Source organism: Trachinotus anak, unplaced genomic scaffold (genome assembly GCF_046630095.1).
Source record: "Trachinotus anak isolate AG129_WGS33_773 ecotype Australia unplaced genomic scaffold, CSIRO_AGI_Tana_v1 ptg000013l, whole genome shotgun sequence".
NCBI classification, from domain to species: domain Eukaryota; kingdom Metazoa; phylum Chordata; class Actinopteri; order Carangiformes; family Carangidae; genus Trachinotus; species Trachinotus anak.
Window position 1 is genome coordinate 9,345,830 of NW_027273864.1, and position 20,309 is coordinate 9,366,138.

Genomic DNA, 20,309 nt, shown 5'->3' on the forward strand with positions numbered 1-20,309 from the left:
CATCTTTCCTCCATCGCCCAATGTGGTGAAGGTCCTGCTTTAGCAAGAAGGCTCAAATCTCAGACGCTGTGGCACTGCACTGATACTTTTCATTCATGATTAAGGAAGTATCCTGTGCATACATAATAACTGGGTCCACTTTGATCAAAGGAACCAATCGTCTTTTAACCGATTACATTCCATCTGTAATATTGGAATGATGTTATCTTTCACCTAATGCCACTTTATGATCTGGCATCTTTGTAAAACACCAGTCTCTGTCTTGTCTCCACTACAGTGTAGTAAGTCGTGTGGATCGGGCCACAGACGACGAGCCTTGCAGTGTGTGGACCACAACCAGCAGGAGGTCCATGAGATGTACTGTGTCAACCAGATCAGACCTCCAGACATAGAGAGCTGCAACACCCATGCCTGTGAATACATCTGGATCACAGGGGAATGGACTGAGGTGAGAGCCAAAGAGACTCTGTGTCATTACCTGATGTAGTCCCTCAAAAGTCTTTGAGATTATAATTTTAAAAAAAAAGCAAAATCAGGTAGCATTAAAAAAGCAAAACTTTATTCTTCAAAACTATTGATGTAAATAACTATCTTTGAATCCAGTGATGTGGAAATGACAGAAATCACCTATGTTTCCTGTGAGGAATACTGTTCATGCCAGTGATCTATTCTCTCCTCCAGTGCTCAGCCAGCTGTGGCCAGGGCTACCGCCATCGTCTGATCTCCTGCAGCGAGGTGCATGTGGAGACTGACAACTATGAGTACGGCCATCAGTCTCTGTCCAACTGCCCTGGGACCCCTCCTGAGAGCTACATGCCTTGTAATCTGGACCCATGCCCGGGGCCACAGGAGTGGAGGGTTGGAATCTGGGGACCGGTGAGTGAGTCCGTGTTTTAAAATGTTGTGCATTCATTTATCAGAATTTCAGCAAGATGGGACATGAATGTTTGTAGTCTTAGTTTCCTAAAATAAACTTTATTTGTTTTTTTTGTTTTGTTTTTAAAAAAAAGAAGAGATGTGATTTATCAAGAACCCATTGTAATCGAAGTAAATACAAATTTCACTAACCTTTAGTTTTTGAGACTAATTGAAAGACTTATTTTTCATCAATATTCAAATTTACGTTGGTATAATGTAGTAAAGCAGTGAACAGCAATTGCTTATATGGTTACAACAGTCTTTAATGAAGCACAACTGTGGATTTTAATTTAATTTATTTACACACAGCATTTTTACACGAGGTTTCATGGTTTTGCGTAGATGAGGCTAGTTTACACAACATTAAAATCTCTGTACCTTCAACCTGGGTCAAAACCAAAAATGTACATTGATGTAGAATTTCTTGAAATGGCCACTTTGAAGATGAAAATTGCTGACTGTCATCCACAAGTTTTGTTTTGACATTCTCACGGTTTTCTTCCTCCCCTCCAGTGTTCAGCGAGCTGTGATGATGGAGTAATGGAGAGGTCGGTGCAGTGTGTGTCAGCAGATGGCCAGGAAAGCAATAGGTGTTCTTTCGACGCCAAGCCAGAAGCCAGACAAGTCTGCAGAAACCCAAGCTGTGAGTTCTGCGAGAAAACCACTGCTCTGTAACAGAGGTCAAGGCTACCAGGGTTACGCACAGGCCAGCTGAACGCATCTCAAATTCCACTATCAGATATTGCTCGACTTGATCCAGTCATCTCTGAGATTCGGCCTTTAGTGAAATATTTATGATCCTAGGCAAACATCAAAGATTTACTGCTCAGTGTATTTACTTCCCTACGGTAGGATGGGACATCAAAGAGTGAGTGGCTTTTCGTTTTCTTTGATTCGATGCAGCGATTTGCCACACTTGACTTAACTGCTGAAATTTGTGTGTGCATGTGTGCATATGTGTGTGTGTGTGTGTGTGTGTGTGTGTGTGTGTGTGTGGGTGTCGGTGTGTACAGTCTGAGTGCCTCTTCTGTGTTTTCATAATACACTGGTGTACTTATGTCTACTTTTTCTGTTTCTTCAAGGCTATTTGCCTTCCAGCTGTCAGGAGGTACAGAGCGCAAACGGCCCCCTCCCAGACAGCGAACACTTCCTCAATATTCAGGGAAAAGCACTCAAGGTAAGATTACGTGATCTTCTTACTTCACAAAGCACAGTTTATGAGGCCATAACAGGTTGTGTCGATCAGTGGAGATGGACAGGTCTTCGCGCTTTCTCTCTTGACATTTGAAATGACTTGACAGGATGTTTTCCTGCAGTGTTTGTGTGACTATACATTACAAAGAGCTTAAAATTCATCCCTGCTCGCCTGTGTTGAGGCGTACTGTCGGCACTGTGGCATGGTGGACAAGGTTGCAAACAGATGCAGCACATCTCATAAAGCACAGTCAGTGGAAATTCTTTGACTGCTGTTAAAATGACTTTGAAGAACTGGCCCACTCAGGTCATTTTTGGGGATTTTTGCACTAGCATCTGTGTTTTGTTTTAGGGCTTGTAATTGCCATTATAACATATTTTATTCCACTCCCTTTCCTTACCCCCTCAACACCATTATTGCTCTTTCTTTCCTAATATGCACTTCCACTCTGCTTTTTCTATTTTTTTCTCTCCTCCATCTCTTTCCCTCACCCTTGCTTCCCCACTCCTGCTCCGTCTGGTCTCCCGCCTCTACTTCCTCCGTTACTCCTCCTCTGCCTTTTTCTCCTCAGGTCTACTGTGCAGGAATGCAGACAGAGAGTCCACAGGAGTACATCACCTTGATGATGGGAGAAGGGGAGAATTTTTCTGAGATCTTTGGCTTCAGGTAAACAGCTTACAGGATAACAATGAGAACAGCTCGTTTGATCGCAAAAATCCAAGCGACTCTGGGCAGTGTTTGTTCTGTAAATGAAGAAATTCCATGGAAGTGTAAAGTTGAACTATGGTATCTTGTGTGTGTGTGTGTGTGTGTGTGTGTGTTTCCCAGGCTAAATGACCCCACCCAGTGCCCAGCTAATGGCTCCAGAAAAGAAGACTGTGACTGTCGGAGAGACTACACCACTGCTGGCATCACCACCTTCTCCAAAGTCCGTCTGGACATTAGCAAGATGAACATCATCAGTAAGTGGCCCATACACATGCAGACAACAGATGACACACACAAACGCACACACATGCGATAGCATCCCGTGCCAATGTTAACTTTACATTACTCTCCACTTCCTTTGCAATTTAATTATGTCCGTGCTCATGAGGGTTAATGGGATCAAGATGTCTTCAAGGTTTATTTAAGCAGCTCACAATTACAAGGCTTGAGGGGATTAAGTGAAACTGCTCTAAGTAGATGGAATTACACTGATATTACCATTAGACTGCTCCTAAAACTAAGGCCAGATTTAGTGGAGGTTAACTAACATAAGAAGTGGTCATTGTGGCGGATGTAAGCTATCTTTATGCTTAGTATAAGTTCATCTGAGGACTTTGGGCAGCAAATTTCAAGACGTTAATTTTCCAGAATTGTTTCTACATCATTCTTGATGGCTTTGTTGTTTTATCTTATTAGCTACAGACTGGCAGTTTGCCTCCACTCGTGAAGGCAAAAGCGTTCCATTCGCCACGGCTGGAGACTGCTACAGCGCCGCCCATTGTCCGCAGGTGAGAATGACAACAGCTGTTCATTTTATGACAGTAACCTTTTCCCTAGCAGACTGCAGACATGTCATAGCAGGAAAGGCACATGTATCACTAATAACAGTAATGATGGCTTAGTTCTTTTAAGTGTCCTAGTAAGACGTGCCATTGAGCAAAACGGAACAATGTCAGTTGTTCCTAGCGTTATCGATTATACCTGTGCTTTTCCTGCTGCAGTATAACAAGTCAAAATGTATGCGCTTTTTTTTTTTTACCATCCATCCCTTTAGAACCAGTTAATGTCTCTTGTTTGAATATGTGCCATGTCGAGTTCCCATAATACCACACTTTGCTTGCTCTTAATTGACTTTAATTGATTATTATTCTTGAAACATCCAGCACTTAGGTCAGTCCCATGTCTTCTTTGACATGTATGGTCTGGGTGCTACTGAGATAACAAATTCCACCAAGCTAATCAAAAGTTAAAGAAACATTAAAATCACAAATCTGACAGTGGATTCAACATTATTTTCAATAATTATTTGCATTCTTAATAAACACACTTTAGGAGCATCCTCACTAACAAATTGTATTAGTTACAATTAATAATTTTGTGTTAATCTCCTGCTGCCTGTAATTCATTTTGCTCTTACTGTGCTTTGAAAACGCTCTGAAAGAAATATTTCAATTGACTTTATTCCCTTCCCTAGATCCTTTAATGCTTCATGTCCTTCTTTCTGCTGTTCATGGTGAATCAGACACTTAAAAGGCTCTTTATTGAAGCATTGCTTTTGTCATTTCTAATGCATCTTTAAATACATATCTATGTGATTTCTTATGTATATTCCTTCTCCCAGGGCCGGTTCAGGATCAACCTCTCAGGAACAGGTCTTAAGGTGGCTGAGGACGCCTCGTGGATCTCCCAGGGCAACTATGCAGTGGCTGATGTACGAAAATCACAGGTACTAGCAACTCATGACATGTATATGCTGGGAAAACACTCAAAATAACAGCAATTGTTGACTCTGCAGTCTTAAGAACTTTGGATTTTTAAAACCATTTAAAAACATGAAAAAATGAGTACTTCATCTCTGAACCGTGATGATGTTTGGTGAGGTACTGGGCACCAAGATAGTTTAATATTTCAAGGTGATATTGAGATTAATGGTAACATCCCTATTTTAGAATTATTTGGTGATCTTCTTTTATATTGCACTCTTCTGTTATACCTGTTTTCTGCTGCTGCCTCATCGTCTCTATTCTGTCCTGTTACTCTTATATTCATTCCCTCACTTCACTCTTTCCCCTCTCTGCATGTCCTCTTGGCTCCACAGCTCCAAGTGGGCATGGTCCCAAGTGGGTTCTGTATTCCCAGCTCTACTTCTCCTCATAAACTTACAGAGAAAGGACCTTTATTGGGCAGCTGCTCTCTCAAGTGTGCCCCCCCCTCCCCAACTCTCTGCTTTTGAAATGGAGATCAAGCTGGAGAGTGCTTTTTGGCAAGGCGAAAACAGGAGGCAGAGAAGATGCCAAAAAGTGTTCACAGTCTGATATCCATAGCCAGCCAGCCCATTCTGGGCACTCCAGGCAGTTTAAATGAAGCCAGGTTGTGACAGTGGGATGGGGAGAGCACTCCAGAGGAAATCAGACACACCACTCACTGCACGCTGTGGCTTTCATGTCGTGGGATAGTGCTTTCGTTTGCTCGTCTGATACAATTTCCTTTTTGTTTCTTTATGTTTATATGAAACTGCCCATTATTCTGCATGTAAATAGTGCCAGCGGAGTGCTAGTACTGAATTATCTTGTATTTCTCTGCTTGTTGCTGAGAGTGATTACCCATTTCGTACCTGATGACAACCTGCCTGGCGGGCCTCAGTCTTTGTGTGCCTTTTTAAAAAGAAAAACCACCCTGCCTCAGATTCCTTTCAAGGTACAAGAGTACTCAAAGTAGCATAACCCAGGCTTTTTTCTCTACAGATCCTTGAAACTGACATGTGTTTTACACTGACAGGCCAGATTCGTGAAAGGAGCAAAAAATGCTTCAAAAAAGGTTTCTTCATCAGAATACCAAAGAAAAATAGATAAATAAAAAATCAAGCATGCTGTGATCCTGACAAAATCTTCTCTGTAAAATCTGCATCTCTGTATTATAAAACTTACCAAGGCCACAACAGCACAATTGCATGTAACTCTTGTTGTTCCTCTTGTGTCCACAGGATGGTAGCAGAGTGTCAGGAATATGTGGAGGCTACTGTGGTAAATGTACACCGTCCTCTGGCTCCAGTCTCCTTGTAACACTGGAATAGACCTAAGACCATCCAACAGGTTTGTGATCCTTTCTGAATACAATAAACAATACTTGTATTTCAATTGAAAAAGGCACAATCTATAATTCAGAGTTTAACCCCACCACCAAAATTAAAAACTCAAAACTTACTTCAAAACTGTAACTGTCACTAATTTAACTGTGTGTTTTACCAGTCCAAAGCGTATGGCCCAAGAGCATTTAGGGCCTGTCCAAGTCTGCTTTCGCTAAATGGTCACAGCACCAGGTGCATGTTTCAAAAGGCTTGTATTTAGTCTCTTAATATTGTTTTGGGCTTAACATGCAGTAAACCAATCAGAGTGCCATCTCCTATTCCCTTTAAAGGCAAGGTGCGTTTGCTACTTGGCAGATTGCTATTATAATGGCGCAGTATTTCACACAGAATGAGATTCTATTTGTGGTGAGTTGATTTACATAATGTGAACAGATCCCAGTAGCAGCACACGCATGCAGAAGCTCAGTGCACCCCAAGAGTCTGTTTGCTATTAAAACAATGTGGGCGCTGGACAGGAAAATGTCAAAGACACTTGCATTTCGCTTCATGCTGCTTTGTGCCAAGTGTAAGACAGAGCCCATATGTTTAAAAATGACTGACTGGGTTTCTCCCAGAAACAGCAGTCAACTGAACATATTTATTTATTTCAAATTCTTCCTGACCAGGTACATGAGCTTTTAAAGAGTAACTGTCCTAATGTTGTTTTTTTTTCCAGCATATATTCCCATTCAACTTGGCAGTCTTCTTCAGGTGCTCATCGTGTTAACACATCCCTCCTCTTTGGTGCTACAGCCAACTTAGAGCTCAAATCCATCCCTCACATGAACTCTTTTACTCCCACGTGTGTATAATGTAAATTTGTGTGGTGTAAGTACTGTACATATCAGGATAAAAATGTCTTATTTATTGTACTCGCCATTTATTTTTATATTGTAATGTAATTTAACTGTTTTGTTGTCAATAGCACACACCGCACAGTTGCCATTTATCTGATTTTCTTTTTTTTTTTTTTGCCAGAATGTGCCTTCCATTTTGTATATTTGCCATTTGGACATTGTAGTGCTGTCATTACACCACAGTATATGTGTTACAGCCATATGTTCCTTTTTGGACCAATTCAGTTAATTGTGTTTAATCCAGTGATGTTATAGCTGTGATGGTCGGCAGTCCTATATCCTGTGAGGTGTCTCCTATCAGTTCTCCAATCAGTTATCACTTCAGGCAAGATTTCTGGACGTATGCACAGATTCCTGTACTACACTGTGTTCTCTTTTTAAAGACTTTTTTGGTTCAGTTAAGTGGTTTTTTTTTTTACTTTGAATGTATTACCTAGTCAGATGTTGCCAGTCCAGAGATCCTTCCAGTTACAAGTGGGCTTTCATAAGCTGTGGGCAACTGTTGCTGTAAATTCATCCATCCTTTGAGTCCAGATATGGAATCCAGTGTGTGTCTGCAGTAACCAGTGCCACCTGCATACCTCTAATCTCAGTTTACTTCTGAGGTGTTGTATTTGTAGCCAATCACAGTCAAAACCCCACTGGGTTGTGTTGAGGATGCTTTGTCTGCGTCTCTCCAGATGTTAACTGCAGCTGCAGATCCTCAACCAGCTGGATGGGAGAGAAGAGAGTGTAGACACATGAATTGTCGTACAATCTCATTAACTGCGGTGTACCTGGGTTAGCTGCCACAATCACACACTGCAGGAGAAAGCCAGGTGTTTCTTCCTTGACAACCACACCTGCATTTGTAAAATACACCCATACAGATAGTGTAATTTGAAGGTTCAGGTTTATTGAATGTCACTCCAAAGTCAGTTCACTTTCATTTAATTTAGCAGAAATTATAAGGTGAAATTGTTTTTTACCAGTGAATGACACTCTGCTCTCTAAACAGTATTTTCAGTAAAATATGATCCATACATCAGCATCATATCAGTTGAAACATGTTTCAGTTTTGCCGAAATCTCAACATCAGTGCAGTAGGAAGACAGAGGATATAAGAATATGTGTTTGTGTGTGTGTGCCAAGAATTGGTTGTAGGGTTGGAATTTACAGCCTAGATTTAAGGAGGAAGTTTATCCATACACAAATGTACTGATGCATAACAAACAAATGCACACACACACACACACACGCACATATCACTGGCTCGCAAGGAGAAGGTTGTAGGTTACAAGAACCGGAGAGATTGTGCTGCCAGACATCTGTGAGACCCAAATTCCTCTGTATATCTCTCAGGTAGTGTGCAGTGACCAGGGAGAGCTATTAGCCTTTTAGCTTTTACCGAGCAGACAGGTTATCTTATCTGGAGCAACTTGAAAGCATTCGGAAAACGGAGACTTCACCTCAGGCCAGTAAAATTCCAGCAGATACTCCAGAGATATAATGCACCGGTCCGGCCCTGGAGACACCTCTCAAACTGCTGAGCTCTCAGCCCCCGCAGCGTGATTTCTGCCTGTAAACCATTGCCTCCTGTACCTCACATTCTCCTCTTCATCTTTGTTTATTAAGAGTCTGTCCAAACTGTACATAATAATATTCTTGTTCTTTGTGACAATATCAGGGTACTTTTAATTTTGTGTATATGTATGCTTTTGTATCTCTTTAACCAGTGTTATGCAGTTTTGTGAGTTGAGTTTTTTTTTTTTGTCAAAAACACATGAAGAAATGAGAAATGTTAGAAGAAGATTTTAAAGAAATTATTCTTTACATTTGTTAAACCTTTACGAGCACAGTAGATATTTAGAGTACATACGATATGTACAACTGATTAAGAACCCGTGTTTGGTTATATAAGCTGTTTTGTAAGGTGCTATTTCAGTGTCTTACGTGATAATGTGCACACTTCAGCCAAAGGGAATTTCACAGTTTTAATCTGCAACTAAACCAGTATGAAATGATTTCCAAAAGCATGGGGAGGTAAACATTTTGTGTCTTACTGACAGTCACAAATGAAAAATGCACTTCACTTATTGTGAATGTCAGAATATAGTTCAGTCCACAGTGTTCTCAGGTGTCATACAGCAAATGAAGGGATTACTATGATATTTAAGTGAATTTACCTTATTTTACTTATTTGTGACATGTTTATCAGGCAACTGAACATGTATTATTGAAATTTCACTATGTCAAGTGTCTTTACATATGCTTTATTTTATATGCAATATTTATTTAAAATAGGCTTTGACCATAAAAGACTATGAATTTCCACGCATTTCTATAAAATGAACCATCTGGCATCATTTCCTGTTTTGTGAATACATTTATTTATATCTATGTCATATTTGCATCAATTGTATACGCAGATTTTGGTGCTGCCATATGAAAAGCATGATTTATGTATGAGATCTGACAAGGCAATAATAAGAAGGAAATAAAATGCCTGACACATGCCGTGCTCACCTGTCTGCTCCTCACTCCAATATATCATTTGAAGCCCAGTTTGTCCTTGATATACAGTATCATTCAACCGTAACAGCAGCTGTAAAAAATGAATACATGATAATCTGGTTAAGGTTCAAACTATAAAATCCTCACTTTATATAGCTTCCACTTAAAGTACCAGTGTGTAGGATTTAGTGGCATCTAGTGATGTTGTTGTAGATTGCAAGCAACTAAATACCCCTCCCCTAACCCCTGCCTTTTGAAAGGGTGTAGGGGGCCCATCAGGTTACATAAAAATGTGAAAGGCCCATTGTAGATATGAGGGGATCATTCTGAGATAAAACACAACTGTTCTTAGTTACAAATGATTATACACTAATAAAAACATAATTATGAATATTATATCCCATTTCTGCCAATATATCCAGCTAAATCCTACACACTGGCCCTTTAATTATAACTACACACCTTCTGCTTTTATAACAGTCTGGCTTATGACCTGACAGATGTGTTTTATAGAACTAATCTAGTCTCTGTCTGTGCTCATAATAGTGAATTATCAGGCCATCTACCAGGTGTCAGCACTGGTCCTCCTAAATAAATATAACTCCCTGCTGAGCAGATTTCAGCAGAGGAAAAAAGCAGGGAATGATCGTTATCGGTGGTACATCTATAAACTTGTTCCAAACCTTGGAATTGACTACACACTTAAGTAGTGCTGACTGACTTACCCGAGCTTACAGGATCTGTGTTTCATGTTATTTTTCTAATCTCAGGTGAACCGTACAGCAATAGGATCGACTCCTCAAATGTCTGTCAACAGTTTGAGTAAGCTGCTGTTTAAAAAGTGGCTGTTACATGGGGGATAAGCACAAGTGTGAAAAGGAAAGAGAGGGAAGGGGGGTTGGTGAGGCAGGAGCTTTCAACAGCTCCAGAGGGTTTGTCTAAACTTAAGATGGTGATTCAGAAGTAGATTTGCAAACATCCCAGGGGTCAGTTTGTAGAAAAACTCTAACTTTTTCATTCTCGCACTCACACGAAAGCCGTGAAATATCTCCTCTATTGAGTGGACAGATGACAGCAGCGTGTCAGCAGGTTTAAATTACATCAGATATTCCTGAAAAAGAACTGACAGACTTGGAGGGAAATCTTTCCTGAGCAGATGGATCCAAAATGTAATCTAAAGAGCTCTGCCCCGCTGCTCATAAATAGTTGCATCAAAGTTATGATAAATTCTTCCAAGCATGCTGGATGTGGGTTTAATATTACAAAGACAAGTCACTTCTAGCTGTGAGACTGTGTCTACCCCTCACACTCCAGGTTTTCACCAGCATATCTGATCAAAGCAGAAAGCAAAGCCCAAAGCTGACTCTGCATGAGAACTCCACCGAACCACAGTTTGAAAGAACTATTGCAGGAATTTTGTTGCATTACAAGAGATAATATGTCACAGCCACTACTAGAGAAGTGAGCATATGTAAGTAATAAATGTATCTGATGGACCTTTGCACCTTTATTGTGTATTTTTGCATCTGTATGATGTGTGTATACATATGTGTGAATTGCTGAGTGTTTTCAAACCCCACAGAGCCCGGGAGCTGTTGTGCATGTGTCTGTGTCTGACACCAGTCACTAGCACATGCACACAGGCTGGGCAGGTGGTAGAAACATACGACAACTATACATGACACCTTAGAGGTAAGTGTCCTAAAGTGAGACTTTGAAATTATATTTTAATTTGCATGAATTAGTTTGTCTGTCAGTATTTCATGCAAATAGTAGAGTTTTTATTGTACGAAATGCACAGGTATGGAAGCAAGTGATGGCCATAAAGATTTGAATCTTACAAATGTGAAATTGCTGAATACTTCAGACTCTTCTGCAGAGTTCTTGACTGCATTCAAACTCGACTGATTATCCTTCACATCCCAGATGTTCAGATCTGAATGTTACATCTCGATTTCGAAACTCTTTAATGTGAAGAGGGGGAGGAGAGGAGGAGGAGGAGGAGAGGTGTAAAACTTTCCTGCTTTAAATTTCAGTAGAATTCTAATTTCAACAATACAGAAATGCACTGCCTTCAGCAAAGGAAAAAACACCTAATCTCATAATTGTGAAATCAATAATCAAATCATAATTATGTGAAAATATCTTTTAATATTATATGTAATAATATTTTGAAATATATTATTTCAAATATATATATATATATTTTTGTCATGAAATCCTGATTTCATAATGATTATTATTCTTTATTTAATTGTAAAATGCTATGTATTAGATCTGGATCTCGTAGTTATTTTACAGTACTTCAACATTCAGTTGGTTGTAAAATTCTAATCTTTATGGCCTTTATTTGCTTCCATACATAGGCACACACATGCGATTACGTCTCGCCAAGATCGACTCAGTCTGTAGCACTGGATAAATTAGTAAATTTGTGGTTTTTATAGGAGCAGTGTAAGGAAAGAGTTTTGCCTCAAGCTGCTGCAGTGCAATCAAAGCAGCGTCCTCGTTGGTATTCTTCCTGGACTTGCAGTTTTTACTGTGGTTGTGTGGGTCCTTAACAGTGATCAGCAGCACTTTGCAGCTAAATGCTGCCAAGCACTGCCAACACCTCCACTCTCAGTGCGGTCTAAAACCACACTGCTATGTGTCCCTAGTAGAGAGAATATAGGCACTGTTATTACTGAGTGAAGGACAGGAAGGGAGAATTATGTGCTTCTAATGGTGCAAGAGGCTTACAGAGAGTGGTGGGTGTGGACAGAGAACAGGGAATATCTGACACCAGTTCTGCAAACAATAGCTCTGCAAACTGATATGGAGGATTTCAGTTTTTTCCATTGTGAGGAAAATGATGAATATAATTTCTGTGACAAATACCATTAAAAAATATACTCAAACAAATCAACAGGGGCCAACTACTCTGTGTACCTCCATGTCAGTATTATGGTGAGTACCATTATGCAGGTTATTCTGAGACTTTCCCAGAAGGATTATGATAAATTGCCTAAGCAGCTGTAGGCTTCAGGCCGTACTAGACATTCCCAACACTTCTGAACGTCATGTCCACCTTGCAAGCAACTGTTCATTGAACCCAAATCAGCCCTGCTAGACCTCTGCAGGTCGAAAGTTCATGGGCAAGATATTTGAGATAATTCGACATAAAATGCACAGCATTAAAAATCCTGGATCGAGCTTTACTCGAGACTGTTTTTTTCCACAATGGCTGCAGTAAAAAAAAAAAAAAAAAGCCCAATATCAGCTCATTACACCAACACTCACTGTACCATTTTGACTGCACTCTACAACCAAAAAAGGAGCTATTCAAGGCTTCCAACTATTTTTTGCATTGCTCCTTGAAATAGCATGCAAGCTATGTTCAATTCTGCCAACAGTGTTTAGACACTTTACTTAACACTTAATGAGGGGAGTTTTAAAGCCGTGCGTCCCCAGGGTCAGCTCCCCCTACCATCATTATCATCATCATTCCTCAAGGTAATCTAGGTTGACTTTGAACTGAGGCTTAGCAGTGAGAAAGCCTCAGGCCCGCGTGCACACACAAATAGTTTGGATGCCCAGATACAGTTTGTGTTTATCTGAGGGTGGGAAGGGATTGGGACTGTTTTTCTGTACAGAGCGCTGATGTGTGACAAGAATGCTTTTTTATTCCTCTTTATCCACTGGTGCAACTTGAGTGTCTCGAGTTTAACCAGTCTGTCCTTGAGGCAAAGCGGAGCCCTTCTCACAGGCTCTCTGTTTCTTTCTCTTTCTTGTTCTGACACAGCAACACATACTCTGCTGCCTTTCTTTCTTTCTTACAGACAAATGATGAATGATAGAGAATGAAAGAGCAAAGAAAAATCCCATGCCTGTGAAAACTTTTGAGAGGACAGTGGAGAAAATTATAAAAGAAAAAAAACTACACAGGGACTTTAATTGTGCTCACACGGATTGACTGGTAAAAGTTTTTGAGCTGTAAGTGCCACAACTACAACAACCACCATTTCTACTACTAATGTTCATATTACTACTAATAATGTCATTACAGTACTTGCCAATTATTTTTGCAACCAACCCTTTGAAAAATATTTCGAGTAGATCTTAAATGTTAGGGCTAGCATTATTCTGTACTTTTCGTAATTGAACAAATGAAATTGAACCATCTTTTAATAGTTTCTGACTTCCCTACACTGTCTGTGGCTCCCATTAGTTCCTACTGAAGTAAATGTAAATCTTAAAATACGTCACAAATATGTAATTTCATTTTTTAAATGGCTGAGACACTGCTTTTAGCGAGTATCACTCTAACAGGGGGGAATTTGTTGGGGACTAATTTCAGCCATGGATACATTTAGTGCTCTAGTGAGTATTAATGGCAGCAGGGCGCTGTATGTGGGACTCAAAATGAACTATAGTGCCCATAATCATGGTGTTAAAGGAACATGTCAGTGTGGCTAATGAGTTTATTGGTGCATTAACCTACACTACTAACACCAGACACTCTGTGTTTATTATTCTATGGTTAATTTCAACCAGAATTTCTGATTTCAACCCTTAATCAGCCCTGCTTTTGTTTAGTTCAGTTTAGTTTTGTCAGAAACATACTGAAATCACAGCAGTGTCTTCGCAATATAGGTGGGAGGTACTGTTTAAATACATTTATTCTTCAGACCCACAGAGCACAACTCAAACTCTTAGTTACTCAGAAACCTTCATGACTGAAGCTGTTTCAGAGGTGTGGGTCATCATCCATACAAACGTAGAGCCTCTTCCATTTAAAGCAGGAAAGAAAAGGAAAACAGTCTGCGTTCACCTGAGAGAAATCTTAAATACCACCCACATTTGTGCATGACAACCATCTCACGCTGTTGAATGCCTGAACTTTAGAGAGGCTGATAGAGCTGCATAATGGGTACAGAAGAAAGCCTTGAGCGGAATGCCTTTCTAGTAGTAATAATATGGTATGAGAACATCTTGGTGAAATGTGCCCGTGAGTCAGAGCACTCTCACGTTGAGGCTGTGTCAGTGATGCTCAAAAGCCTTTTCTCTGGTGATAAACAGTGTGCACTTTCCGGAGAGAGTCAACTCTGTCAGACCACAGGGGAGAGAAACACCCCGTGGGGCACAGGGCGGATGTCTCTGCTGAGATGGAGAATGAATCTTTTCTGAACAAATGAGATTTAAGAGACGCTCAAAGAGAGCGAAGGTACAGGGGGATGGATGTCTCTGAGCTGAGTGTGGGAACAGAGAGAAAGAATACTCTTGTCCCTGAGTCAAGGTCTCATTATGCTGTGTTGTGACTCAAGTGCGAAAGTATTTTTCAGTGCATCTGCATTTTCAAGCTGTTATGAACCTTTTGACAGAGAACATCTTGCAGCTCACAGTGGAAAATTACGAAAGTGGTGCAAGTTGAGGAGGCAGGGTGTTTGAAGGAGAATAGACACTTAAAACATTTATTTCCACAGTGATTACAGGGTCTGTTATTTGCCTTCGGATATTCTCAGACTGGACGTCAGAACTCATCCACACCGTCATTTACCACTGCGCCACCGGTTTCATCCAAGCATAATTATAGTTTTTCCTTTTTTAAAAGTCTTTTTTCCTGGTCTTCCATTGGCTGTGAGGAAACAGGGTGGAGCTGCGATCCGGAAAAGCGCAGCTCCATTGATTAATGGAGGAGGTTAATAGGATAGGACCGCAGCCTCCGTGCGTTTGGAAAAGTCTTGAGGGATTTTTAACCAACGCGCACTCATCTCAAGTTTCCTCTGTTCGTCGTTTGTGTCGGTGATAGACGACTGTGCCTCTGCCGTCCTGGGATCAGCCTGTCATGTTCAGTCGCAGCTCTAAGAGGAGAAACTCCAGCAGATCGGTAAGTGGGCAAGACAAAGTTGTAGGTGCGGCGGTTTCCAAAGAGCGCGTCTCCACTTGTTTTTGCGCTGAAATTAAACGATACAGACGCGACCGGTCCTCGTGTGTTGTCAGGTTTTTCCTGTTGCTAAGAGCATCATGTTACATCTTCTCTGTTATGATAACGCACCGACACATGCTTCATTAGCAGCACAGCCAGGGTGATGACAGAAAACTGTACATGTTTTCTCTGTTTCAGCCAGTGGTCCTCACTTGCTTTGAAAACTAAGATTGTAACAACATCTTGTGTAGGGTTACTATGTAGGTGATGTCACCAACAGAGGGAGAACCAGTGAGCCGCTGAGACTCCAGCCAGTGTGTGTCTGAATGGACAAAAGTACTGTATCTGCCACTGCAGGCTGTGGTCCATCATCTTCTGTTTGTGTGTGTCCCAAGCTGAACCCTGCGGATGAGCCACAGAGAGGACAGCCCTGCATCACCTGTGGAGAACAGTGTCCTGGCTTTGCTCTTCACAAATGGAGGTAACATCATCGTTTCACTCCATCAAGCAAACTCACACTGATGCCCGCACAGTCGCCTTCCCATGTGCAAATGTTTCCACCCTATAGATGGGAGAGGGGTCACTATCAAGACCTTGTTGCGGTCTGATGCTTATTTACAGAGTTGAAACCATTAATTATTTGCTGCCCTGTAATAGTGTCATGTCACCAGCTGATTAAACCACTAGAAATTTGGCAAAGTAACCGCTCTGCATTGTGATATACAATATAAAAAGCAAGTCTGAGGTTCCTTCTTCAAGTAGAGTAGCATTCAGGAGGAAACCTTTCAGAGCCTTGGTAAGTTGAATAGAAGCAGCCATGCGCACTACCGTGAAGGAACCATTGTTCTGCCCCAGTGTGCTCTAAGATAATAGTTTTTAGTGTAAAGACCTTTCATACAGCAGGGAGGATTCACGCCTGCGGCTCCTGCAGTCACTCTGTCACAAGTGGGAGGATGTAAAATTGCTTATGTTGTGAAAGAAAATGTGTATTGTAAAAAAAAAAGAAGTGTTCCTGCTATGAAGTACAGGTGGTTTGAGTTAGTGCGTGAAAGAGTGTGACTAATGTGTGCAACTCTGTTTGAGGAATGCAATGCACAAGGCATCACATATAAGGAAAGCACCGAACGCTGTTAGTTTATTAGTGTCAGCTGGTTCTTTCAACCACCTATCGCTCAGTAACAAAGCCACACTATTGGCAGCACTGACTTAATGGAGATGTTGTGAGCTGTCACACCACTGTCTCTTTACTGTTTAGTGGCTGCTGAAGCTCAGTTTGTGGAAACAACAAAACCCTTAGGCACATTATGCACTGATCACAAATCCTACATTGTAATCGTGCAGCACAATAAGCTGCTTGACTCGGTCCATAGAGGATTGGTTGGGGAGGAAAGGTCCAACATTAAAACCTCCATTTAAACTGTACATTGTGAAGAAAAAGTAACAGTTTAATTCACCTAATTGATTTTATTTACACCTGCACCATCTGTAAGGGTGTGACTTCACTCTGCAGTACACCACAATTATTCCTGAAAGTGGTTTTCCCCATAAACAGAAAAAAAATCACATAAAACTCCAGTATTTTGGCAACAGAAAAGTCCACCAGGTTGGAGCCAGCTCATTCAAAGTTAACATGGCAGCCAATGCGCTTATCAAACCTTTTTCTCCTCTGACAGGGATCCACAATAGAAGGGGAGGGTCTGTACCGTAAAGACCATCCAGCCTCTTTTGCTGTAAACTAGTGCAGGGGCAACCACGGGCTCAGGAATGCAGCCTTTAATTGCCCGTCTTTGCAGTCTCACAATAAAAAGTCAACTTTTTCCTGTCCAGCAAACTGGAATAAAACATCGTCAGTGGACACAGAGCAAAGGAGCCCGACTGTGTGTGGAGGCAAAAGCCTGTTTTATTGCTCCGGCCAGTCTTTGTTCCTAAGGAGGAAATCTGCCAGTTTCACAAAGAATCTCTGGGTCCTTCTCAGGCAAAAATAAAAGCGTTTTCATGCTACTTTTTTAAGGTATGTTAGTAATGTGGTGGACTTGAAGCGACCTTGAGGTTAGCGATAGGGAGATGAAGGGGCAGGTGCTCGCTACATACTGTCTCCACATACCAGATGCTGTTTGTCTGCTGTGCTCTTGCTAAAGCAAAACAGTTCCTGTGGCGGTGGCAGTCACCAAATCAGCAGCAGGATCTTTAGCCAGTCTATCAGCGCGGCTCTACAGCAGTGGAAATAGCTGTTGATCCAAACTGAAATATCTCAACAACTACTTGATGGGTTGCCATGAAATACTCCCCAGTAGTGCTAATTAACAACTGTTAGCATCCTAACATACTAAACAAAGACGGTGAACATGGTAAATATTATACCTACTGCTTGTCATTGGGCTCATTTTACATAGTTTTTTTTTTGTTGTTGTTGTTTCTTTTTTTCCAAAATGTTTTTTCTTTTTTTCTACAGACACATGAACAATGCCAACAGAAACAACACACACAAAAAAAGCAAAAAAACAAAAAAAAAACCAAAAAACAACACAGCTCAGGTAGACATACACAGGAGGCCGCTGAGAACAGTCCACTTTACCAGCAGATCACAGTTCACAAAAGTCCAAATTCAAGAGATTCCTTGTACAATAATGGAGAAGAAGTCAGGTCCAAAATATTTCCTGGTCCATTTTATTTTGTAAAATATTCGAAAGATATTCCAGAGGAACCAGCTCTAATGCAACGTCACACCAACCCTTAACAGAAGGGCCCTTATCACTAGTCCACTGTAACAGTATATTTTTCCTAGCAATAAAGGTAAGGATATTATATAACCTTTTGCAAGCTACTGTAGTCAGGTGTCTGCTTGGAGGGCCCAAAATCAAACACATTGGATCCATTTCTAAATCTCTGCCAAATATTTTTTCCATTTCACATATGTCAGACCAATATTTTTGTGATTTATAACAAGACCACAGGCAATGGGTTAAAGTACCTTTTTCAGTTGCTTGCTGCTTGTCATTGGGCTCATTTTACACCGTTAAGAGTTATCATCTAACTGGAAGCACTGCTGTGCCAAAGTGCAGCCTCACAGTGCTGCTAGCATGACTGTGCACTCTTCGGCTTGGCCTTTTTCACTTGTGACTCCTTAAAAGCAATCAGTGTCTACTTTTGTGCCCTTACCACAGATTATGTCCGCAGAGTGGACATTCTTTCTCTGATTGTATTATTTTGAAGGGTTTTTTGAAACCTTATCAAGCATTTCACAAGAAAAGTAAGAAAAGAAACTCAAGAAAACATAAACATACTTATGTGTAACAGAAATATAATTTACTTGATTAATCTTGGGACTCATTTTCCTGTAAAGTTTTTACTTTGTGTGATTTTTTAAAATTTTTTAGTTTCAGACCACCATAAATATTTTTACACATGTAGTTCATGGAAGTTGGCAGACGTGTTGTTTAGGGGGTCTCAGTCACAGCCAGGAGAGTTGAGCTCTCATAAGAATTAATATGTTACAGTGAATGGGGAAAGGCTACACTTCACACAGTACCATTTTCCACACGTGTAACGTGTTTGTCTCAGAATTCACTGAAATATTGATGATGCTCTAAATATTCAGTAGATGGATAGCACTGGCAGTGTTTTTTTTCTGCTTTTCTTCTTCCATATTACGTCTCTATAAGATGTTTCCACTAAGCTAATCTCCTGGGGGGGGTTTCAGGCTGGTCTTTTATAGTAAGTTGACTGAGTGTGTTGAAGCATTTCCCATTCACAGTGAACAGAGGAGCCAGTCTAGTGCTGGGTATTAAAAATCACCCAGGCCTACCAAAACATTACCCTCAAGAATTTTCTGTATATGTTGTTTGACTCCAATGTAAATGATGAATCCCAATGTCTGCAAACTTAAAAATACAAACAAGACCAGGTCAAAACCTAGTATATGGCAGGGCTGTGTTCCATTTGCATTCTGCCTAGTGTCGGCTGGTTTCAGCCGTTTATCTGTTTGCTTCTCTCCTTCTCTCTGTGCTCACATACACAGTATCACAGTAAGACAGCCGAATTCCCAGTAAAGCTGTTTTCATTTACATGTTCCTCTTGTTACATTTGTTGTCAGACAACAGCACAAGTGTGAAATAGTGACTGAAACGCAGCTCATTTAGACCACATGTGAAACAACAGTCTCTTCCAAGCTGCTGCTCTGCGCTGCTAAAATCCTGATTTTATAATCAAAGTCTGACTAAATCACCATGCACATGAGTTAAAGACAAAGGCTGTGCTGTGATTTGAGCTATATTTACTTGTTAAATGATCAATCAGAGAGACAGTTAGAAGCTTATTTAGATCAGCTGCCTTGCGATCAGTATAGAGAGGGAAAGCCACTAATGGGGTTTGGAAAGTCAGTAAACATATAGTGAAAAAGTTGCTAAGTTGGCAACACTGCCTTTAAATGCCCCCCTGATGACGTGATAGAAACTATTCACGCAAAATCAATTAGAAATTGCAACCAGTGGTCTAACTTCATCCCTCCACAGACATTCACATCTATAGGGTTGGCCATACTGTTGTAGTCCAGCAAAAAAAGCACATACAAAAAAATCCTTCTTTGTGACCTCTGTTGTGCAAACTAGGTCAAAGCTCGGTTCCCACAGATTAAAACGAACTAGTTCACATTCATTTCTTCAGTTTTTTTTTTAAAAGAGCTTTCAGTAGAACCTCCTCCTTACCGTCCATCCTCGGCACAGTCACTGCCACTTCCCAAACTAAATGAATGACTGTTTATGGTCACTGACAGAGATTACTGTTTAAAAGCTGAGAAAAACCAATGTGAGTAAATGTTTGTAAACTCATCTGTTTTGAGTTGTTGTGCTTTATGAAAAAAAAAAAGTTGGACATGCTGGGTGCTGCTGTAAACACAGTTCTTCTTTTGATGCCTTTTGGCGGTTGACAAACAGCTTTTTGGTGCATTATTGCCACCTTCTGGAGCGTGAGCTCTGTTCATGAGCAACACTGCTTCTTGCTACAAGAATGTGATTACAGAAACTGTAATGTGGCTACAGATTACAGGAGCTGAATTTCTGTTTCTATACATGTTATCCAGCCAGGTCCTGTGCGACAGAAATTTGCTGT

General features: G+C 40.7%; 2 protein-coding genes across 3 annotated transcripts in view; both read left to right on the forward strand.

Annotated features, from left to right (window-relative positions):
• The window catches only part of adamts9 (ADAM metallopeptidase with thrombospondin type 1 motif, 9), a 44,084-nt gene extending 34,783 nt beyond the window's left edge, over positions 1-9,301 (forward strand). The window contains exons 31-40 of the mRNA XM_071494257.1: positions 278-448; positions 682-876; positions 1,432-1,561; positions 2,001-2,095; positions 2,685-2,779; positions 2,942-3,075; positions 3,518-3,609; positions 4,443-4,547; positions 5,805-5,913; positions 6,625-9,301. Of these exons, the coding sequence (XP_071350358.1) occupies positions 278-448; positions 682-876; positions 1,432-1,561; positions 2,001-2,095; positions 2,685-2,779; positions 2,942-3,075; positions 3,518-3,609; positions 4,443-4,547; positions 5,805-5,894 (1,107 nt within the window). The 3' untranslated portion in view covers positions 5,895-5,913; positions 6,625-9,301. The remainder of the gene's footprint in view (positions 1-277; positions 449-681; positions 877-1,431; positions 1,562-2,000; positions 2,096-2,684; positions 2,780-2,941; positions 3,076-3,517; positions 3,610-4,442; positions 4,548-5,804; positions 5,914-6,624) is intronic.
• A 5,288-nt stretch (positions 9,302-14,589) lies between these two features.
• Positions 14,590-20,309, forward strand: part of prickle2b (prickle homolog 2b) — a 92,201-nt gene continuing 86,481 nt past the window's right edge. The window contains exons 1-2 of one of the 2 annotated variants that reach the window (XM_071494014.1): positions 14,590-15,164; positions 15,484-15,684. In XM_071494014.1, the coding sequence (XP_071350115.1) occupies positions 15,530-15,684 (155 nt within the window). In that variant the 5' untranslated portion in view covers positions 14,590-15,164; positions 15,484-15,529. The remainder of the gene's footprint in view (positions 15,165-15,483; positions 15,685-20,309) is intronic. The other variant, XM_071494015.1, reaches the window with a different exon arrangement.